General features: G+C 42.1%; 1 protein-coding gene across 1 annotated transcript in view; it reads right to left on the bottom strand.

Annotated features, from left to right (window-relative positions):
• The window catches only part of pcsk2 (proprotein convertase subtilisin/kexin type 2), a 176,405-nt gene that overhangs the window by 60,049 nt on the left and 89,558 nt on the right, over nt 1-26,798 (bottom strand). The window contains exons 5-6 of the mRNA XM_028820415.2: nt 16,244-16,281; nt 12,161-12,237 (exon numbers count right to left, since the gene is read on the bottom strand). Of these exons, the coding sequence (XP_028676248.1) occupies nt 12,161-12,237; nt 16,244-16,281 (115 nt within the window). The remainder of the gene's footprint in view (nt 1-12,160; nt 12,238-16,243; nt 16,282-26,798) is intronic.

Genomic DNA, 26,798 nt, shown 5'->3' with positions numbered 1-26,798 from the left:
GCATTTAAGAGCCGAATGAATTTTGAGATCACACATTTCTATTCTTCAACAAGATGCACTTTATGCATGCAAAATAGGCAAATATGTCACACAAAGAATGGTGGAGTATACAGATCTCTCCTCAAACAAGGCACAAGCAGCCTCCTCACAAATAAACAGGAAAATCCACAGTAACTTGTGACAATAATAACGAGGGAATTTGAAGCAGAGGAGGTGTGAGATCTTTTAGAAAAGATTATCTGGTGTCACACACGCACGCATGGTGGACAACTTCAGGGTCGTCGAATGGTAATTCCACTCTGAGTCAGGGGTTGGTGCTTTCGCTTAATGCCTCGTCTCCTCCTCCCTCTGTAGAAAGGATGATTGATGGACAGATCATCAATAACACTTGCCCTTCAGTACAGGTCATCCACCTGAAGCTAAGCATGATTGGGCCTGGACAATATTCAGATGGGAGAAAAACCAGGAAAGCTTAGGTTGCTGCTGGAAGAGGCGTTGGTGAGGCCAGCAGGGATAGCCTACAATGTGGTCTAAATGTGGATCCCAATGCAGGGCTGTCTTAACAACATTATAAAGCAGTGCACTGGGGCCCCTACCTACACAACCACTCAGCAAGTCACAACATACAGTGCATCCGGAAAGTATTCACAGCGCATCACTTTTTCCACATTTTGTTATGTTACAGCCTTATTCCAAAATGGATTAAATTCATTTTTTTCCTCAGAATTCTACACACAACACCCCATAATGACAACATGAAAAAAGTTTACTTGAGATTTTTGCAAATTTATTAAAAATAAAAAAACTGAGACATCCCATGTACATAAGTATTCACAGCCTTTGCTCAATACTTTGTCGTTGCACCTTTGGCAGCAATTACAGCCTCAAGTCTTGTTGAATATGATGCCACAAGCTTGGCACACCTATCCTTGGCCAGTTTCGCCCATTCCTCTTTGCAGCACCTCTCAAGCTCCATCAGGTTGCATGGGAAGCGTCGGTGCACAGCCATTTTAAGATCTCTCCAGAGATGTTCAATCGGATTCAAGTCTGGGCTCTGGCTGGACCACTCAAGGACATTCACAGAGTTGTCCTGAAGCCACTCCTTTGATATCTTGGCTGTGTGCTTAGGGTCGTTGTCCTGCTGAAAGATGAACCGTCGCCCCAGTCTGAGGTCAAGAGCGCTCTGGAGCAGGTTTTCATCCAGGATGTCTCTGTACATTGCTGCAGTCATCTTTCCCTTTATCCTGACTAGTCTCCCAGTCCCTGCCGCTGAAAAACGTCCCCACTGCAGGATGCTGCCACCACCATGCTTCACTGTAGGGATGGTATTGGCCTGGTGATGAGCGGTGCCTGGTTTCCTCCAAACGTGGCGTCTGGCATTCACACCACAGAGTTCAATCTTTGTCTCATTAGACCAGAGAATTTTCTTTCTCATGGCCTGAGAGTCCTTCAGGTGACTTTTGGCAAATTCCAGGCGAGCTGCCATGTGCCTTTTACTAAGGAGTGGCTTCCGTCTGGCCACTCTACCATACAGGCCTGATTGGTGGATTGCTGCAGAGATGGTTGTCCTTCTGGAAGGTTTTCCTCTCTCCACAGAGGACCTCTGGAGCTCTGACAGAGTGACCATCGAGTTCTTGGTCACCTCCCTGACTAAGGCCCTTCTCCCCTGATCACTCAGTTTAGATGGCCGGCCAGCTCTAGGAAGAGTCCTGGTGGTTTTGAACTTCTTCCACTTACGGATGATGGAGGCCACTGTGCTCATTGGGACCTTCAAAGCAGCAGAAATATTTCTGTAATCTTCCCCAGATTTGTGCCTCGAGGCAATCCTGTCTCGGAGGTCTACAGACAATTCCTTTGACTTCATGCTTGGTTTGTGCTCTGACATGAACTGTCAACTGTGGGACCTTATATAGACAGGTGTGTGCCTTTCCAAATCATGTCCAGTCAACTGAATTTACCACAGGTGGACTCCAATGAAGCTGCAGAAACATCTCAAGGATGATCAGGGGAAACAGGATGCACCTGAGCTCAATTTTGAGCTTCATGGCAAAGGCTGTGAATACTTATGTACATGTGCTTTCTTAATTTTTTATTTTTAATAAATTTGCAAAAACCTCAAGTAAATTTTTTTCACATTGTCATTATGGGGTGTTGTGTGTAGAATTCTGAGGAAAAAAATGAATTAATCCATTTTGGAATAAGGCTGTAACATAACAAAATGTGGAAACAGTGATGCGCTGTGAATACTTTCCGGATGCACTGTACATACATTAGTATGGTACCCCTATGCTCGTGGGGGCCCCCGGGCAACTGCCCAGCATGCCCATACATATAAAAATGGGGCTGTCCTTTGGATGAGACATAAAACCAAATTCCTTACTCTCTGTGGTTGTTAGAGATCCCAGGGCATCCTTTGTAAAGAGCAGGGTGCATCCCGATGTCCAGGCTGAATTTCCCAACTCGGCCTAGTCATTCTGTCCCCATAATCATCTCCTGTCTCTAATTGGCTATCTCTCCCACCCCTTCACCACCTAATAGCTAATATGTGGTGAACATTCTGGTGCAAAATGGCTGCCATTGCATCATCCAGTGGTGAGTGGGTGTGTTTGTATGTGTCCTGCGGTGGGTTGGCACCCTGCCCGGGATTGGTTCCCTGCCTTGTGCCCTGTGTTGGCTGGGATTGGCTCCAGCAGACCCCCGTGACCCTGTGTTCGGATTCAGCGGGTTGGAAAATGGATGGATGGATGGATGCATCATCCAGGTGGATGCTGCACATTGGCAGTGTTTGAAATGGCTCTCCACTCACTATGCAAAAGTGCTATATAAATGTAAAAGAATTGAATTAAAAATATAATTTAAATTATACAAGGATCACCTTTGGGTGCCCCAGGCTTTATAATCTTTATCTTGTTTCCTCATTCTAAACTGGAAATTTCACAAGTGAATTTAGAATAGGCTTAACTTAAATTAACAAGATGTTTTCATAGATTTTCTGAATAGAATACACACTAGGATCTAAACAATAAAAGAAGGCTTCCTCATTTAACTAGTGAAGGGAAAGGGAATATAAAGTAGAATCATCTAAAATCTTAACGGCACAATCCAACCGTAAATCCAAAAGGAGACATCTTAGAGGCAAAAATCCCCATAATTGCAAGTAACAGGAAAACAACTACTGTAAATGATAGCACCAAGAACAGAGGAGCAGTGCTGGGGCACCAAACCAAGACCAGGCCTCTTTCACCACTATATTTTCCCTTGTCTCAATATTTAGGTTATGGATTTATGTAACAGTAATGACACTATAAACCTATGAACCTATACATGTAACCCCCAATGTGGCTACACTGCACTGGCGTTCCTATGTGCATACATATGGGGCTACATTAGAACATTAGACCAATCTAGATGAGAACAGACCATTCAGCGCATCAACGCTCACCAGTCCTATCCACTTAACTCCTCTAGAATAACATCAAGTTGGGTTTTAAAAGTTCCTACAGTCCTACCGTCTACCGTGTCCAAGTGTCTATGGTTCTCTGTGTAAAGAAAAACTTCCTAATGTTTGTGCAAAATTTGCTCTTAAGTTTCCAACTGTGTCCACATGTTCTTGATGAACTCATTTTAAAGTAGCAGTCTCAATCCAATGTACTAATTCCCTTCATAATTTTAAATAGTACTTCAATCACATCTCCTCTTAATATCCTTTTATTTAAACTGAAAAGGCTCAGCTCTTTTAATCTTTCTTCATAACTCATTCCCTGTGTCAGCCTAGTTCCTCTTCGTTTGACTTCTTCCAGCACTGCTATGTCCTTTTTGTAGCCTGGAGACCAAAACTGCACACAGGACTCCATTTGAGGCCTCACCAGTGAATTATAAAGCCTGAAAATAACCTCCCTGGGCTTGTACTCCACACAGCAGGGTGCTATATAACCTGACATTCTGCTAGTCTTCTTAATGGATTCTGAACACTGTGTGGATTTAGATAGTGATGAGTCAAGTACGACTCCTAAATCCTTCTCATAAGGTGTACTCTCGATTTTTAGACCTTCCATTGTGTATTCAAACCTAACATTCTTACTTTCTACATGTAATATTTTACATTTACTGATTTACTTATCTTCCACAAATCTGTTCAAGACTGTATGCTGTCCAAGTCCCTCTGTAATGATATAATGGATTCGAGATTATCTGCCAATTCATCTACTTTGGTATCATCTTCAACCTTAACCAGTTTCTTACTTATATTCCTATCTAAATCATTTATATATATTTAAAATAGCAGCAGCCCTAGAACTGACCCCTGCTGGACACCTCTTAACATCGGCCAATTCTGATGAGGTTCCTTGTACCATCACCCTCTGCTTCCTGTGTCTGAGCCAATTCTGCACCCATCTACACACCACACCCTGAACCCCCAGCTCTTTTAGTTTGATGCCCAACCTCTCATGTGGCACCTTATTGAATGCCTTCTGAAAGTCAAGATAAATAATATCATATGCTCCACTTTGATTGTATCCTTTTATTGCTTCCTCATAGAATTCCAGCATTAGAGTAAAACATGACCTCTCATCACAGCCTATGTAGAACTGCCATCAAATCCTTACTTATCTAAGAGCTTTCACATGTGTGCTGCTGTTGATCTAAAACACATTCAGCCCGGTGGTGTCCTCTGCTTGGAATTCTGTGAACCCCTCTGTCGGGAACTCTGTGGACACTCGTTCAGTTCAGTGGTGGCCCGATCCTTAAATCTTTGTGAGTTCAGTTCTTTGAAGATCTACAAGAAACAGCTTGAACACTTATCCATTACTCCGGTTCCCATTGTTTGGAATTCTCCTACTTAACTCCTGTTTGGAATTTTATAAATGCCCATTCGGCACTATGCTGATGCCAATCAGGAACACTTTTTGCATTTACATTCACCTTTTTGTCTGACGCCTTTATCCAAAGCGACATTTGAGATACAACTGGTGACATTTCTGTTTCCCTACAGGTTGGTGAAGTGACTTGCTCATGGTCAGACAGTACCAGTAATGGGATTTGAACCCATAACCTCAGGGTTTCTAGTCCAAAGCATTAACCACTGTGCCACACTCCCTGTTTGGGTCGCAACATATTTAACTGTGTTTGCCAATCAAGCCCAGAAGGCTCCTAAATAAATTTAGTATAATAATAGCCTTATACATGTGAAAGTGTTCTTTTCGGGACCCTGGAATCAGCTCCCTGGCCCCGGCCCATCTGTCAGCTCAGTCGAACTCAGTCAGACTTTATTTCAAAGCACACTCTTCGTCAAGTCGTTTGGTTACCTGTCTGGAATTCTGATGGGATGGTCGGCTCGTCTAAATCCGCTGATGTATTCTGTGTCACACCTGTACTTTTGTGATGGTGCCACGCAGCCACCTGTATTCCCTCCTGCACTCCTTCTGATTGTTTTGCAAAGTGGTTGCTCTGACAGCTTTTGTATGGAAAGGTTTCCCGACAGATGTTTCTTTTCAAAAGGCTTTTGAGATGATGACTGCCATCACTTCTTTTCTGCTGGGGTCTGATTGTTAAACGCCTGACATTTTTCCGTCACTAAGGCATGACAGCTCTCTTTTCTTTGTGTGTTTCTAACCGACTTTGCTGTTGCAGATGTCAGCAGGGGCCAAGCACTCTGCAGCATAAAGAAGCACCTTATCCTCCCAGTAGAAGCAACATTTAGGGCTTGCAAGGAAAAAAAATCACCTTCATTTGGTTGCCAGGATGGCAGTGAGAGATCAGCCCGTTAACACAGGTTTAATTATAAAGCCGAAGTCGGCCTGAAGCTGCTTCACAGAAAGCTAAATCATTAAAATGAACTTGAGGCAAATGACTTCCACGAGTAAGTAATCTACCACTTCTCTGCCAGAGCTGCTGTTTTAGTGGAAAAACCCTAAGAGTTATTTCTTCAGGCCTCACACTTTCCACAATTAATGCCACTTTATGAAAGCAACAACGAGCTAATGGAATACGCTACTTGTATTAAACTTTTAACTCCTGAAACTCTGTGGAATGAGCTTCCAATAGGCCGTCATGGGAATAAGTCACAAAGAATAGGACCAGGAGGGGAGAGGACTAGCTGACAGTCAATTAATTGAGTGCTCTTTAATTGACCATTAGGGTGCTTAAACGTACAAAGCAATGGACATAGCTGTGCACCAGCTGAACCTTAGTTACTGTCCCCAAAGGAAACCATAATAATCATTTCCTAACTCCATTGGGTTCTAGGTGGCATTCAGATCTTAGGTGCACTGCACACAAAAAGAAATGTTCATGTTTTTGATAGAAATGGATACTTTCTTAATCAAGATACCATTAAATTGATGTAAACACATAGTCAACACATTACTAGTATATATATTGGCTTTTATTGCTTGAAATTATCCATCCATCCATTATCCAGCTACATCATATATCCTAACTACAGGGTCACGGGGGTCTGCTGGAGCCAATCCCAGCCAACACAGGGAGCAAGGTAGGAAACAAACCCCGGGCAGGGTGCCAGCCATCCGCATGCTTGAAATTACTCATTTCTAATTTATTATTCACATATGATAGCAAAACCCCTTTTTCAGCAGCCATTCCTTTGGTACCCTAATGGTCAACGCCCTGAGGAGAGAAAGTTTAGGAGCAGGTGCTGATACAGCGCACTGCCACACCCACCACATGATGAACTAACTCTGAATCCCAGATTGGGAACCAAGTGTAGCCATGCAACGGGTGACACCTCAACACCACACAAGTTCAGATGGAATGGAACCACTGTGAGGTTTTTCTGGTGGCTAGAGTGCCAATTCTGCCCTGAGTTTATCCTTAAATTCTAGTTCTTCTTCTTTCGGCTGCTCACGTTAGGGGTTGCCACAGCGGATCATCTTCTTCCATATTTTTCTGTCCTCTGCATCTTGTTCTGTCACACCCATCACCTACATGACCTCTCTCACCACATCCATAAACCTTCTCTTAGGCCTTCCTCTGTTCCTCTTACCTGGCAGCTCTATCCTTAGCATCCTTCTCCCAATATACTTAGCATCTCTCTTCTGCACACGTCCAAACCAACCAATGCAATTTCGCCTCTCTGACTTTGTCTGCAAACCATCCAACCTGAGCTACTAGTCATTTTAAATGCTAAACAGTTATTAGAGAAACATTTGTAATTGCATTAGCACCACTGAAATCTGTCATTCTGTTCACTTGAGCTGCAAGGTACTGGCATTCCCAAAGTTCATTTCTGGGTTAGAAAGTGAGACTTCATTCTCAAGAAACATGTCTGTCTATTTGTATTTTTTGTAGAGTTAACATTATTCCATGTGATGGATTGCCAAGAAACTGAATACTTCCTGCAAAGGTGGCTATTACTGTCTTAAGAGAAGAGGGCATAATGGACTTAACCAGAGTAGAAAAAGAAAGGGAAGGCTGAGTGGGAAAACAGCACAAGAGGATAAAAACATCAGAGTATGTAGTGAGAGAAAAAACACCTTGCAGGTCCTCATTTGGGTTCTTCTTCAAATACACACCAAACGCCAGTGTCATCTTCAACAGAGAAAAGACGATTCCAGGATGCATACCATATTATGCTTTCCCAGTCATCTTCTGTCCAATGTCTGTGCTCTTTGGCCCATAGTATGAACATTTCATACAAAGGTGTCTATTACTGTTTTGAGAGAACTAACTGGGACTAAGCAGGGGAAGGCCCAGATGCACACCTGCTACAAGAGGATAAGTAAGAGTGTATAGTGTGAGAAGTGAACACCTTACTGGTCTTCAGTTAGGTTCTTCTTTAAATACTGTCACACACGTGTGCATGGGAGGCAGTCTCTCGGCTGGACTAAATGTGTCGTTACGCCAGATCAGGGGTTGGCAGTGCGCACTGACACTTTTTCTCCTTCCTCTACAGATCCTCAGAATGATAACCTACTTAACAGCACTTCCAGGTCCTCTCTAGATTCCTCTCCCAACCCCCTGCCTGATGTACTTCTGGATGCAGCCTAACCAACACGCCTCTTCCTGTCTCTCCCTTATAAAGCCGCCATACCTCCTCTCTCTTGTTTCAGTTCTGGTTTAGACTCTGTCTTGTAAGGCTACTCATTGTGTTGTTTTGTTGCATTTGCTATTCAAGTATACACAGTGGCTACCTCAAACCTTTTTCTTGGTCTTCTCTTGCCATTACAATACACAGTAAATGCCAGTGTCATCTAGAGCAGAGAAAAGATGACAGCAGTTTGCTGACCATATTATGCTTTACCAGTCATCTTCAGACCACTGTCTGTGTTCTTTGACTTTAATATTTTCTTCCATTTGCCAGTTTCAGATACGGCTTTTTCTTTGAAACTCTACCTCTAAGGCCAGCATCCTGGAATCGTCTTTACTCTGTTTCAGATGACACTGGCATTTGGTGTGTATTTAAGGAAGAAGCCAATTGCAAACTAGAATGGTGTTGGTTTCTTAAAATACAGACTCTGGTGTTCTTATTCTCCTTCCCCTTCTTCTTCTCTCCTAGTCAGATCCAGTTAGTCTTTTTCTCTCAAGACAGTAATAAGAACTTTTATATGAAATCTTCAGTTTCTTGACAATCTGTCATATGGAATAACCTTTATTCTTCAAAAAACAATAAACTGATATATTTTTTATGATAGCTACTTCAGTTTGTCCATGTTTGAATGAAGAATGAACTTTAGGAATGCCAGTACCTTGCAATCCAAGTGAACAGAATAACAGGCCCCAGTGGTGGCAATGCAACTACAAAGGTTTCTCTAATAACCAATTAGCCTTTAAAATTACTATCTAAAGGTAAGCTAAGGAGGTTGACCTTTTGCCGCCCCCGAGCAGCCATGAGTCGAGGTAATTCTTGGTAGCGAAAACCAATCAGATCGCTTTCTGCTACCAAAATTCTACCAAGAATTGAAAGCTCGGGCCAATCGCAGCCCGTATCGGCTACCAAGAATTGACCAATGACGGCTCGGTTGGCTACCAAGAATTGGCGAATCACGGCTCGTGTTGGCTACCAGAACAGTTAATGTATTCTGCAAAAGCTTGCTCGAGTCAGCACACAGACGCTTTGCGATTTGCATTTTATTTTGAACTTTCTAAAAATGTTACTCACGAGTGTCAGTTTGTGCAGATATATTTACATTCATGTACACATTTTTTGAATGATTTTTAACCATTCTTGGTGCAGTTTATTACATTTATTAAGTATGTGTTCAAAACGTGTAAAGACTGATGTAATAATGTATAAATATCCATCCATCCATCCATTTTCCAACCCGCTGAATCCGAACACAGGGTCACGGGGGTCTGCTGGAGCCAATCCCAGCCAACACAGGGCACAAGGCAGGAAACAATCCTGGGCAGGGTACCAACTCACCGCAGGACACACACAAACACACCAAGCACACACTAGGGCCAATTTAGAATCGCCAATCCACCTAACCTGCATGTCTTTGGACTGTGGGAGGAAACTGGAGCGCCCGGAGGAAACCCACGCAGACACGGGGAGAACATGCAAACTCCACGCAGGGAGGACCCGGGAATCGAACGCAGGTCCCCAGATCTCCCAACTGCGAGGCAGCAGCGCTACCCACTGCGCCACCGTGCCGCCCAACAGCATATATATATATTGTGGCACCCGGCTGGGGTTCCTACCCGGACGGGATGCTCAGGAGGACAAGAGGAGGGCTTGTGCCTCCTCCAGAACACGAGGGGGTGTCCGCCCTGGTTGCTTTGGGGGCCATGGGTACAGAGCATGGAAGCTCAACCCTGTAGGGGCCCGTCACCACCAGGGGGCGCCCCGATGCCTTGGGAGCCCTGGACCTCAGTACTTCTGCCACACCCGGAAGTACTAGGGGGAAGAATATTGGGGACACCCGGAGGACTTCCGGATATACCGGCAGAGCTTCCGCCACACAGGGGTGTGGCTACAGAAACCCTCAGGAAGCACCTGGAGTCCTTCCGGGGTGAATAAAAGGGGCCGCCTCCCTACAGTCAGGGGCAAGAGTCGGGAGGAAGTAAACGAAGCTTGGTGGAGAGGAGTGGAGGCGGACCAGAGACTGAGAGAAGGCATTGTGTTGTGGCCAGGACTGAAGGGGTGATTGGTGCTGCGGCACTGGGTATTGTGCTCACTACTGTTGTAAATATTAGTGTAAATAAACGTGTGTGGTGAATCAACATGTCTACCTGTCTGTGTCCGGGCTGATCCCCACAATATATATAAGATGATCTGCTGTGGCAACCCCTAACGGGAGCAGCCGAATGAATAAGAAGAAGATATATATAATTAACTAAATGGTGTGTGTGCTATTTACTATAAGTATATAAACATTTCCCTTTGCAATATTTCCAAATATTTATTTTTACCTACTTCAAATTAATTAAATGTCAGCATCAACTAGAATATATTACTTTCCAAATTTTATAAACATGTACAAACACAAGGCTGTGAACTATTGTTTATTAATACTTATTGTGCTTTCATTTTTATTGTACCCCTCTTGATTACCTGTGCGGCCGTCTGAGACCATGGTAAAGGTGCTATATAAGTAAGTGAAATGCGTTATTATTTGTTATAATTATGATTCAATAGAATTTGCAGGCAGTTTGTTTAATTGTGATTTTAACTATGCTTGTTGTCCATGTGTTCGTTAACAAATCAATCATTCATTAAACAACAACAACAACATAACATTTTGTTGTTGTATTCATTAAACAGTTTTTGTTTAATCAAAAAAGAAAAATAAACAACTAAATCTGCAAAGTAGAATTCAAAGCACCGTTCGTTGAAGAGATAGTTTAAAAAAAAAATATTTTAGAGATATATTCTTCCATTCAGCAATGTTCCATAAGCGGGATTCGAACCCGGATCCCTGCAATAATTTCTGATAGATGGTCTCTCAAGAATGGCAGCTATACCTCGACTAATACGTGATATCCTTAGGTCAGAGTGGTGGCTCTGAGGCTAGGGGTCTGCACTGGCAATCGGAAGGTTGCCGGTTCAAATCCTGTCAATGCCAATCGGGACTTTACTCTGTTGGGCCCTTGAGCAAGGCCCTTAACCTGCAATTGCTCAGCACTTTGAGTAGTGAGGAAAAAAAAGTGCTATATAAATGCATAGAATTATTATTAGGACACTGGGGGAATGTCTGCTGAAAATGGGTCTTTGGAGTCATATGTGAATAATAAATTAAAAATCATTCATTTCAAGCAGCTTTCTGAAGCTGATTGCATCATTAAGGTTTTGGCTAAAGTTTTACAGCCGGATGCCCTTCCTGACACTAAGGCTGGCACCATAAGGAGCTGAGTCGTGGGCAGTAAAGGGATCACAGGAGGAGAAGTTAGATGTGGCAGAGATGTGTGGTGTGTGACAGAAAAGGACAGAATAAGACAATCAGAGGTACAACAAAAGTGGGAGAGATATCTAAAAAAGTACAGGAAAGTGGTATGGATGTGTGGGCAGAAGAGTGATGGGGATGGAAGTAAAGAGGGAGAGAAAATGAGGGAAGTGAAAGCAGAGGTGGATGCACAAAGTAAAAGAAGATCTGAAGGAAAGGGAGGTGCAGGACTAAGCTGTATGGAGAAGGTTTGAAGAATGGTGAAAAGATGAAGAGGAAAAAGACTAACTTCAAACTGTAAAAGCCATTAGAAACACTTGCAATGGCTTGGCTATGTTTTTAATTCAATTTAATGGTCTCTTTCTAAAAAGTAAATCAATTTCTGTCAAAAACATGAACATTTCTAGGTGGGCCGAAACGTTTGACTGGTAGAAGACATGTGGTGGCTAACACACTGAAGGCTGCCCGTTCAGTTCCCACCTGCCTGCCTGTGTGACCCTGGGAAATCACTTCAGCTGCTGTAAAAAACATCTGCAAACAGTTATTACGTATCCTGAGGTGCCTTGGATAAAGGTATCAATCGAAACTATACACACAGAAACACACACACGCTCGCTCTCTGCTAACTAAATCCATTTAAAACTTTTAACAGATCACTTAGCTTGGCGTGAGGACAGAGTAGAGAGTCACTTAAACGAAAAGTAGAGCTAAGAAAGGTCAAGTGTTTTGTTTTTCTTTTTTACTCTCCAAAGCCATGCATTAAGGCTGTGCTTGATGGGTACAGGGTCTGCAGTTTGCAGGCCTTTAGCAGGACTTACCTGTTAAACCAGTCGTTTGTGTAGCGAGGGTAGGGATACGGGTCGTTGCTGCTAAAATCATAGCTGGCTTCTGCATTCTGAAATGAGAAAGAGCACACAAGTGTAAAGAACAATAAGGGTGGTGCTGTTGCCTTTAATAAGACCCCACTCTGACAGACAGAATCATCACATGTGTCTTGTCATTATGGTACTCTTCAAACAGGGCAATCAGGTGAGGCGATGCAATTCAGATTTTCTCAAAATCACTGTCAACGGCCCTGAGATTCAAGAAGTTATCACCTATGCTACTTTTGTGGGACATTTGAGGGACTGCCTACAAAATGTCAATAAGGCCACAGCATTTTGCACAAATCATTTCATGTGAAATGCACCCCCGTGAATGTTTCTCCCCATTTGCCCCTCTTTTGCTTTGATTTCTCCTTGCATATTAGAACATTAGAGAAATGTTGACAAGAACAGGCCATTCAGCCCAACCAAGCTCACCAATCCTATCCACTGAATTTTTCTAAGATGACATCAAGTTGAGTTTTGAAGGACCCTAGCATAGTCATTAACTCCATGTGTCTGTGGTTTTCTATGTGAAGACAATGAAAATGAAGGAAATTCCCCCGAAAACCTTTACTTTGTGAGGTGCGGCTTGAGTTTTATGCTTCCACAGAAACCATAATTTAACCTGTCGATGCAGCGAGAAGCTTTCAGGTTGTGTGTTTGTTAAAATTCAAAAGTCAGTCAGAGTGGCCATGGCTTCCTTGTTCTGGTTATTAAGAACTGAAAGGAAACTTGAGATTTGCTTGAGGTGACATGGCGGCACTGCTCAGGGTGTCCAATGTCTATTGGGCATAAAGTGAAAAGTCTGATTCATTGTGTAGGCTGAGTTGAGAGTAAATGAAAGCAAAAACACCAGCTAATGACAGCTGATCCAAGATGGGAAGTTGAGTGATAATCATCCCCAGGACTCCCTTATAGGTGACAAAGGAAAGGACATTTTTGATATTGATTAGTCAACTACCCTTAAGAAGACTGTTCATGGACTTTCCAGGCCATTTAACTGCCTTGATATTTGCCGGCTACTAGGAGTCCATCCCTAATGGGTTGCTGGCAAGGTGGCACATATTAAATGAGCCGAAATTTACATTTCTAACTTGAAGTCAAATATTTACATTTGGGCGAGAACCTGACAAGTGAGAAATTACAAAATTAGAAAGTCAACAAGCCTTTATTTCCACTCCCTTTCAGTTTGGAAGAGACACGCTTTCTTCAGGCCTTCTCATCTCTTTCATTAATGATAATGGTGGACTGAGTGATGACTGACAGGCAGAAGGTTACTGGTTTGGTCTGAACTTTTCCTTGTGAATTGTCTATAAAGCTCCTTAAGATTTGGAAGTGCCATAAGCTTCTAGAAGTGGCCTGCTGGCTTAGATAATATATCGATTCAGAAATGGGTATAGAATAGTATTGCTAATAAGTGTCACGTCAGAGGGGTACCTTCTTGGCTCATCAAAAGTAAGCGCTACCACCCCAGGACACCAGGGGGTGCAATCGCTAACCACCTTCTCTCCCATTTGCCCTGTGAGGACAACTGACACAAGCTATAAAATCAGGGGCTCCTGGCAGGAGACGTCTCATTTGGGAGATGAGTAAGCTGCGAGATGGAGCTCCTACCTTAAAACTTGACTGCTTCTATCACCAACGTTGTCTTAGCCTACAGCTAAGGCTGTCTACCATCAAGTGCCTGTTATCTTGTAAGTAAACAGGGTGTCCCAGCTGGCACCTCAACATTTCTTTTGGATGCCTGCATTACTACTGTTTCACAACTCCAGCAATCCAAAATGTTAAATGGACAGAGGTCAAACTTTCATAAACAGGACACACCAAAACTCAAAGTCAAGAACCAGCAAAGTGGAAAACCTGAAATCTTTATTTATATTAAAGATTTCTTTGAAAAAACATGATAGTCTTTACTTTATCAGTCATAAAGATCAGATGAATGCTAATGGCAACCACTCATTCTTACATAAACTGCCATCTACTACATCACAGATTGATGCACATGATCCAGCAGACTCATTACGGGAAAGCATCCGTTGATATCTGTGCAAAACCAGGACATCCTGGTAGGGCAAAGTGGGAATTGCCCATTCTGCTAAGCTTTAGTGGAACACCAGGCCTCTTAGGGCAGCGGATTTAACAAACATCCAGCTTGCGGCATCCCAAACTAGGCAACTGTACTCCGACTTGTATCAGGATCTGCCTGGACTCCATCTGATAATAAAGGTGTAAATCAGAGTTGAACTGAAATCACTCCAGGGGCCCCTTTGCAAACTTCTTGAGTCAAAAAGTACAAAATGGACTCAAGCATGAGTAAAGAGCTATAGTTCAAGGAATGACAACTGGGATGGACAGAAGAACTCGCCTATGAGAAGACCCTGATTTTGTGACTGGAAGTAACTTTCATCCAATCAGGAGAGGTTCCATCTTTCTTCATAAAGTAGTTACACTCATTTCACCTGAGCATATTCTCTGGATATCTCTCAGGGCATCTTCTCTGGAATTCTCTCAAGGAATTGAAATCTGCAAAATGACCTTCTGAAACCTTCTCTCTGAAACTAAAAAAATCCAGATGAACTGTTCTCTTCCTGGAGGAGCTGAATCCTCTTGTCTTTGTGGACTCGAAAGCTGAGATACAGCTTGCCAAGCCAAAGCTGTGTGCCAGTCTGACTTCAAGAAAGGGACTTCTGCATCTAAACTCATGTGCCAGAAACAGTAATGCAGATGACACAGCAAAGAGCTTAACTGAGAAAAGCAGAGCACACCCCAGACAAAGGATAATGCAGCAAAGGGAAAGAGTGACTTCCAATGCAAAGTAACAACTCCACACAACATCGGACATCACCTTGGTGTCATAAAACTGTTCATCTGTGCCAAGAAAAATTAGAACTCTAAGTACCAGTAAACAGCCAGCCTCTTCTATGTTATATGTTTGTCTAACTTGTCTGCGTTTTGTCTTATACATCAGTATATTGTGACGGGACGCCAGCTGGGTGGAAGAACAGAGAGAGAGACTGTATTCAGGACATTATCTCCCTCAAGACACTAGAGAGGAGCCCCCCTGGGTTGCTACAGCACCACGGATCCCCGCAGGGGATGTTGGAACTTGTAGTTTGGGACAGTCCTGTTGGGCTCCATGGGTGCTGCCAGGGGGTGCTGCAGGTGCTACTGGGTCCTTGGAGGTACCTCTTCCACCACAGTCAGCCAGTAGAAGGTTGAGAAACACCTGGAGCACTTCTGGGTGTGCTATTAAAGGAGCCGCCTCACCACCAATCAGTGAGCCAATGTCGGGTGGTGGAGGACAACACTTGTGAAGAGGAGAGGAGGCAAAGTAGAGAGAGGGAGAGAGAAGAAGAAGAAAAGACTTTGTGTATTTATATTTGGTGCTGTATACTGTGTGGTGAAGTGGGAAGCAAGAAAAAGATGCTTCCCCACTAAAGAATAAAGGTGTGCTGTTTTGAACTTGTGGTTTGGTGAGTGGTATGACCCCTGAAGGATCACAATATAATATATATATATATATACTTGCGGTATATTTCTGCAATCCTTGTGTTAATCAATACATTGTTCAATTCTGTTTCTTAAAACAAGTGTGTTGCAGTTACCTTGATACAAGTCCAACAAGTGGAGACAGAGAAGGGTAAAGTAAATAAAGTAGGAGCCTTACCGATTTATTTAGTCAGTTACTGGCATTGACAAACGCAAAACCAATAATTGATTGACAAGTTAAATCCCCCCCCCCCCCCCCCCCCAACAATATGACTGTCCCTGGTTGGACAAGTCATAATTAATTTTCCTTTCCTACATTCTCAATGAGAAAAAGGTAGAAGAAAGTGATCGCGGCAAAACAAAAGAATGAACGAATTGTCAAACCACATCAGATTAAGGTTAAACAGCTGCGGAGCCTGAAAGCACCCACTACTACGTCAGAACATTCTCTCTTTATCTACTACACGTTGAGCAAAAAGAACAGCATGTCTCCCAGGCTTCAGCCTCCACTCTCTGGCTGCATGCCCGCTAGCCTTAGGTACTTACGTAATTGGAGGCCAGATCAGGGTGTAGGTAGTCGATTCCTGCAGGAAGAGAAACAGGAAACCATTAGAGAGTGCAGTCCAAATGTTCAAGCACTGTGTGGGCTTACTGGGACCGGAGCTCGGCCTTCTCTTCGCCATGGGATGTGTCAAATCTAATAGTTGTGATGATGATCTTGTACAGTTTACTTAGCATTCCACTTCTCTTCTCTTTACCCCAAAACTGTAGTCTACCTGTTTGTCTGTTGGAAGTTCTAATTTGTATAGTGCATTGATTGTGCACACCATGTAAGGTGTTGGAGAGCAGCTTATGGTGGAAAGTCAGACCATTTTTTATGGTTTTGTTGTTCTGAATGCATGGGGCAACAAAAAATGTGGTCTCGTAAATTTTATTCCTGCGATTACTTTTCATGTGCTCAAACAGCATCTACCAACCCAGAGAAGCCAGAGAAGCTCCTGCACTGCTGAACTACACGCCATATCATGGAGCCCAATAGTTCTGTCCAGAAGCTTCCTTTCTTCTGCTTGTTCTCTTTTTCTTTTGGTTCCTACCTAGTGATTGGGAATTACAGCATAAGCACATTCATCTGGCAGATTCCTCCAAAATGGCTTACAAATTCCAACCGCAATTGTTTCTGCTTCAGCATTTGTAGGTGAAATGGCACCCTCTGTAGCACACACTCCAAGGGCCTGAGGACACATGCTTGACCGTTCGGTGCCTTAATCACTTGGCCACACAACTGAGAATAACTGAAAACAGGTTTTCTCTGACACTGACTTTAAATAATATATAAAAGAAGAGAGCTTTTCATTTTAAGCCTTTAATTCTTAGTAGTGCTAAACTTTGGTCAAAATGAAATCAGATAGATAGATAGATAGATAGATAGATAGATAGATAGATAGATAGATAGATAGATAGATAGATAGATAGATAGATAGATAGATAGATAGATAGATAGATAGATAGATAGATAGATAGATAGATAGATAGATAGATACTTTATTAATCCCAAGGGGAAATTCACAGTCAGACATGAAGCCTGGACAGGGCAGATCTTCTCTAAAAGCAACATGCATTTGCTACAATATACTGTAAGTTCCTTAAAGTTAATAATAATAATAATTCTTTACATTTATATAACACTTTTCTCACTACTCAAAGCGCTCTCCACACAGGGAGGACCCAGGAATCGAACCCACAATCTCCGTACTGCAAAGCAGCAGCACTACCACTGTGCCACCTGTGAGGTTGGCCTTAAGGAGGGCATTTGCTTCTTTTGCCACCATTCATCTTCTCTTTCATTACAGTTGGTCTTTACATGTTTTCTTGATGACGACAGAGGCTTGAAGTGATACCATGACAGGAGACGCATGTCAGATTTTAACCACACTGGTTGTTGAAAGTGTTGCATGTAAATGTGAACCACTGGGGAAAAAAGAATTCAAGCAGTGTATGGTACATATGTGTTTGTACAGTCAGGTCCATAAGTATTTGGACAGTGAGGCAATTTTAATAATTTTGGTTCAGTCCGACACCACAATGGATTTGAAACAAAGCAATCATCATGTGTTTGAAGTGTAGCCTTTCAGCTTTAATTTAAGGGGTTTACCAAAAATATCGTATGAGCCATTTAAATGACAGACATTTTTCTCCATAGCCTCAGCCCCCCGATTTTCAGGGGCTCTAAAGTATTTGAACAAACTAACCTGGTCATGAATATAATGATCATTTTCAATATTTGCTTGAAATTCCTTTACAGTCAATGACTACCTGAAGTGTTAACCCACGGCCATCTCCTAGTGCTGGGTTTCAGGTCCACTGTGCCGGTGTGCAAGGCCAAAATTCTGAAAAACGTGTCACAGTCCAAATCTTTATGGAGCTGCCTGTATATATCTAAGTATAAAAGTGCATTTGTTGATGTGTGCAACATACTAGATAGATAGATAGATAGATAGATAGATAGATAGATAGATAGATAGATAGATAGATAGATAGATAGATAGATAGATAGATAGATAGATAGATAGATAGATATGAAAGGCACTGTGTGATAGATAGATAGATAGATAGATAGATAGATAGATAGATAGATAGATAGATAGATAGATAGATAGATAGATAGATAGATAGATAGATAGATAGATAGATAGATAGATAGATAGATAGATACTTTATTAATCCCAAGGGGAAATTCACATACTCCAGCAGCAGCAGCATACTGATAAAAAACAATAAATTAAAGAGTGATAAAAATGCAGGTATAACTATGCAGGTATGATAACTCATACTGTAAGTTTTTGACAAACTGCTTCAGTGTTCTGCACTTAAGGACGCCTTTTAATGTTTTGTGTGAATTCTTAACTAATTCTTTATCATATAAATTGTTTTAACATCTTGTTTGTTTTCCATTGAGAAGTGGAATAAAGTGGAATTAGTGTGCAAACTGTTCAGGGACTGTGACCTGTAGGGGTGTCTCACAGCCTCCAAACCTTTTTGACAGTTGTGATGTAAACCTTTGATTTTATTTTACAGTACCTTACACAGGTCTCAATCTCTCTCCAGTACACAACTATAACACTCGTCACTTTCCCTCCGCTCCTCCTGAGTGATCTTAGTCCAACTCCTCTCCCAACTCTCCCAACAAAGTATGGACAGTCCTCTCTAGCAGCTCCCCCTGTCAGCATCCACGGACATGCAACTCCCAGCATGCTCTGCAGGCCTGTAAATGGGCATAATGGCCCAGGAATGCTGCCACCCAATGTGTCAGAGGAGCATGTACTCTTGGCAGCCTGTCCCCACCCTGCCCTTCCACTGCACCACTACACAGGCCTTCCTGCAAAGTAACGGTATGAGATTTATCCGCCCATTCCTGCTGTCTGTCATAGGACTGAAGGAGTGCAACATCCTCTACACAGTGAACTGGACTTGTATTTTAGTCATTAAAAGTGCATTAACTTTATTTGTCAAAGTGAACACTCAGGCTCATTACATTAATCTAAGCTTCTGTTGAAGAGTTAAAATTCTGCATCCCAGGCAAAGGGGAGCAGAATGGCTGGCTGTGGTAGTGAGTCACTGCATCTCCATCTGCTTCTGCTCTGTGGAGTGGAATGATGGTACGGAAGTGGGGTCTTGCATTCTAAACTTTCAGAGTAACAAGCTGTTCACTTGTCAAGGGGAATCAACAACTGTTTAAACCTAATGTGTATTAAAGAACTGTGGAGCACAATGAAATGACATGGACTTATTTATCCACTTTAATAAAAGGATATGTGTCTGTGTGTCTGTTTATGTGTCCATCCGGTTGCTATGTCTCTGTCATTCTAATAGACGGCGCATCACAAACATTTTTAGTAATAAAAAGCATTGCTTTTGTCATTCCAACAGATGGCGCATCACAAACATTAACTCTGCTTTTACAAATCCCATCCCAAAAGGCATATAACAGAGACATATATAAGGCATGGTGCACTGCAAATGTTAACGCTGAGGTCTGTTGGTTACTTCGACTTCAAACCCATCTTAGGCAGGTAGCACAGCTTGTCTTTGTATAAATTTACTTATGGAATAGCAATGAGTAATATGTTTTGTTTTTTATCTTCCATTTATCATCTTGATTTAGTAAATGTCAAGTAAGTAGCAAGCACATGGAATCCCAGAGAAAGCTACTGACCAGGGGGGTTCAGTGACCTTTTGTGCAGTTCAAGTTGGGTTCAGTCAGCATCATTACCCAAGAGCCCAGTCAAAGATGACAAATAACTTACTAATGTGGCAGCATGATTCACTTCACAGCGCCATTGTAGCAAAAAGTGAGAATCAGCATAGTAGTGCTGAGCTGCTCACTTAGCAGTGGGTTTGTGATGCACTGGCTATTACTGTGTTACCTTCCTTACGAAAGGTCACTGCTAATGGAGTGTTTGTAATGCAACAGTACAGCAGATCTCAATGATAGCCAAGTAATACACTTCATGATACTCACCACAGGTTGCCAGACAGCTTCCGGCATGAGAACTAGTAGTGGAACTCATCTAAAATGGGATGAATTGAAAGCAATCAGCGTGAACCTCAGTGTTCACGTTTGCAGTGCACCATGCCTTGCATATGTGTCTGTTATACGCCATTTGGGATGGGATTCGTGAACGCAGAGTTAATGTTTGTGATGCATCATCTGGTGCAGTTTTTTACTAAAAATGTTTGTGATATGGCATCTTTTGGAATGACTGAGACATGGCAACTGGACAGACTAACAGGCAGACAGACAGAAAGAAATGTACCCACTTTTAAGGTGGGTGTTAAGGTACTGCCAGCATCAGAGATAAGGTAGGCTGGGGTGATATTTGACTTTTAAAGTATGTTCTGAGGTTCTTCAGTCCTTTCCACTAGTTCTTATGCTAGTATACATTTAGTAGCTCCTTGTGATAAAGGAGACATATACAGTGCCCTCCATAATGTTTGGGAAAGAGACTATCCATCCATCCATTTTCCAACCCACTGAATCCGAACACAGGGTCACGGGGGTCTGCTGGAGCCAATCCCAGCCAACACAGGGCACAAGGCAGGAACTAATCCCGGGCAGGGTGCCAATCCACCGCAGGAGAAAGAGACTAATTTTTCCTTAATTTACCCCTCTGCTCCACAATTTAAAATTACAAAGCAAGCCATTCAGATACAGATTCTCAGTTAAGGGGATTCCCACACATTTTGGTCACACAACACTTTGTCTACAGGGTTCCCCCAATTTCAGAGCACCATAATGTTAGGGACACAGCAATGGCAGGTCTATTAAAGCTGCTGTCATATTTAGTTCTTTGTCGCAAGTCCCTCACATGTAATGACTGTCTGAAATCTGTGATTCACAGACATCACCAGGTGCTGGGGGTCTCCTCTTGTGATGCTCTGCCAAGCCTCTAATGCAGCCATCTTCAGCTCCTGGGGGACTTGTCTCCTTAAGTTTTCTGTTCAATATACAGAAGGCCTGCTCAATTGCATTGAAATTTGGTGACTGGTTTGGCCATTGAAGAATTTTCCATTTTGTAGCTCTGATAAACTCCTGTGCTGCCTCAGCAGTATGTTTGGATCTGTACCTTGTTGAAGTATGAAGCGCCGTCCAATCAGTTTGGAGCCATTTACTGAACTTGAGCAGATCAGAAGTTTCTATGCACCTCAGATTTCATTGTGCCATGGCCGTCAGCAGTTCCATCATTAGTGAAGAGGAGTGTGCCAGGAACTGTGGCAGCCATACATGACCAAGCCAGAACACGGCCAGCACCATGTTTAACAGATGAGGTGGTCTGCTTTGGATCTCGGGCAGTTCCTTTTCATTTCCACACTTTGCTCTTGTCATCACTCTGATCAGGTTCGTCTTTGACTCATCTGTCCACAAGACCTTTTCCCAGAATTCTGCAGGCTCTTTTAAGTCCTTTTCCTCAAACTGTAATCTGGACATCCTGTTTGTGTGGCTAACTAGTGGTTTGTATCTTGTAGTGTGGCCTCTGTGTTTCTGTTCATGACGTCTTCTGCAGATAGTCCACATCGACCGTTCAGACAGGCATTTGGGGCATTTTCTTTGCCCTAGTGAGGATTCTCCTGTCGTTAGCAGTGGAGGTCTTCCTTGGCCTACCAGTCCCTTTGTGATTACCGAGCTCACCAGTGTGTTCTTTTTTTTTTTTTTTTTAATATTTTTATTTTATTAATTTTCATTGTAATCATTCCATACAAACAGATCAATTTATAACCCAACAAATTTGAAGACAAATCAAACCCCACCCCTGAGAAGGAGAGCTTAGCTAAAGGAAAATTGCTTTAAGCTTTTTAATAAGGCAACATTAGACAAAAGAAGGGGAGAAGTAAATATCTATATAAATAAGAGATGGAGAAGGGAGTTAAATGCAATAATAGTTAATTCTCTTATTCTAAAATAATATTGATTAAATCCTGCCAAGTTTTGAAAAAATTTTGTACAGATCCTCTAACTGAAAATTTGATTTTTTCCAATTTCAAATAATATAAAACATCAGTTTCCCACTGACTTATAAGAGGAGAATTAGGATTCTTCCAATTTAACAAAATAAGTCTGCGTGCCAAGAGTGTAGTGAATGCGATCACCGTTTGTTTGTCCTTCTCCAATTCAAGTCCATCTGGAAGGACACCAAACACAGCTGTTAGTGGGTTAGGAGGGATTGTGATACCAAGGCTGTCTGAGAGGCACTTAAAAATTTTTGTCCAAAATGATGTTAGTTTGGTGCAGGCCCAAAACATGTGACCCAGTGAGGCAGGAGCTTGGTTGCAGCGCTCGCAGGTTGGATCCTGGCCTGGAAACATTTTGGACAGTTTTAAGCGAGACAGATGAGCTCGATATATAATTTTTAGTTGAATAATTCTATGCTTTGCGCATATAGAACTCGAGTGAATTCTCTGCTTTGCTACCTTCCACTCCTTTTCTGATATATTGATTAAGAGATCTTCTTCCCAATGTCCTCTTGGATCTTTGAAAGGTAGGGACTCTAATAAGATTTTATATATTGCGGAAATAGTGTTTGTTTCCTCGGAATTGAGCAGTATTTTTTCCAGCATTGTGGAGGGTGCAAGGTGGGGGAAATCGGGCAATTTCTGTTTAACAAAATTTCTAATTTGAAGATAGTAAAAGAAATGTGTAGCTGGGAGGTTAAATTTTGAACGTAATTGTTCAAAAGATGTAAATATGTTGTCTATATAAAGATCTCTGAGCATTTTAATCCCAAAACTTTTCCAGGTATTAAAAACTGGATATACTTGCGAAGGTTGAAAGAGGTGGTTCCCTTGCAGAGGTGCCACTGATAAAAGATTTTCCATCTTAAAATGCTTCCTAATTTGGTTCCATATTCTGAGTGAGTAAAGCACAATTGGGTTATTAGTATATTTGCGATAACTTTCATTTATTGGAGAGCAGAGCAGGGAATATAAAGAAGTACTACAGGATTTTACTTCTATTGCAGACCAAGCCTGTGTATGTGCATTTATTTGTGTCCAGGTTTTTATGGCTTGTATGTTTGCTGCCCAGTAATAAAACTGAAAATTAGGTAAAGCCATGCCACCTTCTGCCTGAGGTCTTTGTAGGGTCGCTCTTCGGATACGTGGGTGTTTTGAGTTCCAAATGAATGAGGTTATTATTGAATCTAACTGTTTAAAAAACGATTTATTGATATATATTGAAATGTTTTGAAATAAAAAGAGAAGTTTAGGAAGGATATTCATCTTAACGATGTTAATTCTTCCGGCTAGAGTGAGATGAAGGGTTGACCATCTATGCAAGTCTTGCTTAATTTTTTCCATACAGACGCCAAAATTTTGTTGATAAAGAGCTTTATGTTTACTTGTGATATTTACCCCTAGGTATTTAAACTGATCTGCTATGGTAAAAGGTAGGGTGTCTAATTTATTATTATATGCTTGTGAGTTCACTGGAAAGAGTATACTTTTATTCAGATTAATTCTAAGACCAGATATCTTTTGAAATTCTGTTAGTGCTGTTAAAACAGCAGGGACAGTGTTTTCTGGGTCCGATATATATAAGACCATATCATCTGCATATAAAGAAATTTTCTGTTCCAGTCCTTCTCTGACAATCCCCTTTATCTGATGAGAATTTCGGCAGTGAACCGCCAGTGGTTCAATAGCGATTGCAAACAACAGTGGCGACAAGGGACATCCTTGTCTGGTACCACGTTCTAGTTTAAAGTAGTCTGAGCAAATTTTATTAATACAAACTGAAGCTTCTGGACTGGTATACAGTAGTTTAATCCAAGCACAAATATTCGGGCCAAACCCAAATTTCTCCAATGCAGTGAAAAGGTAATTCCATTCGATCATGTCAAATGCCTTTTCTGCGTCTAATGATAGTAATATCTCTGGGGTGTTTGATTTTGCTGGTGAATATATAACATTAAACAAGCGTCGGAGATTTGAAGATAGATGTCGGCCTTTAATAAATCCAGTTTGATCTTGTGATATTACCGAGGGCAGCACTTTCTCCATCCTTCTAGCTAGGATTTTTGAGAGTATCTTAACATCATTATTCAGGAGTGAAATTGGTCTATATGATGCACATTGTAACAAGTCCTTATTTTGTTTAGGAAAGACGGTGATTAATGCTTGTCGAAATGTTTGAGGTAGTATTTGGTGGTCTTTAGCTTCTGTAAATGTTACCAATAAGAGTGGAGCTAGCTGAGTGGAGAATTTCTTATAAAACTCTACGGGGTAACCATCAGGGCCTGATGATTTCCCGCTTTGTAGTGACTTTATAGCGTCTAGTAATTCTGTTAGCGTTAGAGGTTTATCTAGTTCCTCAGCACTTAAAGCATCTATTTGTGGTATTTGTGAATTATCCAGAAATGCATTAGATTGCGTGTTGTCTTCTTTGGGCTCAGTGGAATATAAAGACTTATAGTAATCTCTAAATGTGTGCATTATTTTATTATGGTCGATGATTTCTTCTCCATTCTTGTTGGTGATTACTGGTATTGCATTGTGAACTTCTTGTTTATGAATTTGTTGAGCTAAAAGCTTATTAGCTTTTTCTCCGTGTTCATAGTAATGCTGTCTAGACTTATAAATAAGTTGTTCAGTTTCTTTAGTTGTTAAGATGTTAAGTCACCAGTGTGTTCTTTCTTCTTAAAGATATTCCAGACAGTTATGTAACCCTGAAGTTTTACTGATGTCTCAAATGCTTTTATTCTTGTTTTTCAGCCTCATAATGGCGTCTTTGACTTTCATTGTCACAGCTCTTGTCCTCGTGTTGAACAATAGGAACTACAGATTCCAAAGGGTAAAAGCAAGCTGAGGTATCTTATGAAGCATTGAATCCCAAACACCTGTGATGGCAGTTGTCCCAAACATTATGGTGACCTGAAGTGGGGGGACTGTGTAGAAAAAGTGTTGCCATTTCTACACTGTGTGACTGAAATATGTGCCAAATCCCTTAAATGAAAGTCTGCAATGTGTACTGTAATCACGTCTGAATTGTTTGATTTGTAATTTTAAACTGGGTGGCACGGTGGCGCAGTGGGTAGCGCTGCTGCCTCGCAGTTGGGAGACCTGGGGACCTGGGTTCGTTTTCCGGGTCCTCCCTGCGTGGAGTTTGCATGTTCTCCCCGTGTCTGCGTGGGTTCCTCCCACAGTCCAAAGACATGCAAGTTAGGTAGACTGGTGATTCTGAATTGGCCCTAGTGTGTGGTGGGTGTGTTTGTGTGTGTCCTGCGGTGGGTTGGCACCCTGCCCAGGATTGGTTCCTGCCTTGTGCCCTGTGTTGGCTGGGATTGGCTCCAGCAGACCCCCGTGACCCTGTGTTCGGATTCAGCGGGTTGGAAAATGGATGGATGGATGGATTTTAAACTGTGGAGCAGAGGGGTACATCAAGGAAAAATGTGTCTTTGTCCCAAACATTATGGAGAGCACTGTAGGTTGTATTGAATTTATATTCAGTGAAATTCTTTAGATTTACTCATTTAAGTGAAATTATTACATTTAGGCCTCGCAACATCTGTCTCTGCAGTCTCCTATCTCACAGAAGATCCACTGTAGGAGAAGACAGAGGTGAGAAAGAAGCTGGTGGTGCGTCAGTGGCGCCATTGGCAGGACGACTGTTAGCAGGGCTTCTGCTCTGCATTCTGAAACTGATGTGCCCCAATTAATCCTCCCCTTCTGACCTTTTGCCCTGTTATTCATCAGATCATCCCTCCAGCCGCTCAGTGCTATTACAGAATCCCACTCATAAATAATTTATAGAACTGAACAGCAGCCCTTCAGCTGCTTAGCAACAAGACAGATTGGGAACCATGTCTTAGCATGTTTATAATGTTCAAAAACTGGCACCGTGATCCCGTGAGAGGAACACAATTTGCATCCTGAGCATTCAGAAGTTGTGCGCTGTCCACTTGGGAGGATTTCTAAATAACTCTTCTTCCTGGACATGTTCAGCAGCATTGCTTGAGTGTTAAGCACAACCAATCAATCCTGGATGAAAAGGGATCGGATGAGCCGGAGTGCTGAGGCGGCTCTTCATCTCTTCTGCTCTGACTATTAAAACTGACAGATGCCAGTGCCATGGTTGTATTCAGTTCTAAATCTTGGAAATCAGCTGAGATGCCCAGTGCCAGCACTGCAGCAGCGACTGAATATCAGATATAAAAATAGCTTGCAACACCCCCCACATCCCCCCCCCCCCCCCCCCCCCCATCCGGCCGAAACCCCACCAACTACCGCCTTCTTGTTTTCCGCTGCCAATTCTCTGTCATTGATAGCATTCACTTGTGAAACCTCTCAAATGGCGCTGGGAACAATTTATTATAATTACTGTTATTCATTTATTTTTATTATATTGCCTCTGCTTATAAAGAGGCTGGGATTTTATTATATATGACTTTATGCAGTAATGGCCAGATTATCATGAGCTGTATCTGTTAAAAATCAGCCTGGGCTCTGCAACTCAGCAGTCCATTGTGAGTTACTAATGGGAAACTACTGGGTGTAGACAGCCATTGAATTTGCTGTCACATGTGCCAGGGCGGGCATTAATGTAGCTGGG

This window comes from Erpetoichthys calabaricus, chromosome 15 (genome assembly GCF_900747795.2).
Source record: "Erpetoichthys calabaricus chromosome 15, fErpCal1.3, whole genome shotgun sequence".
Taxonomy (NCBI): Eukaryota; Metazoa; Chordata; class Cladistia; order Polypteriformes; family Polypteridae; genus Erpetoichthys; species Erpetoichthys calabaricus.
This window is presented reverse-complemented; position numbering and strand designations above follow the sequence as displayed.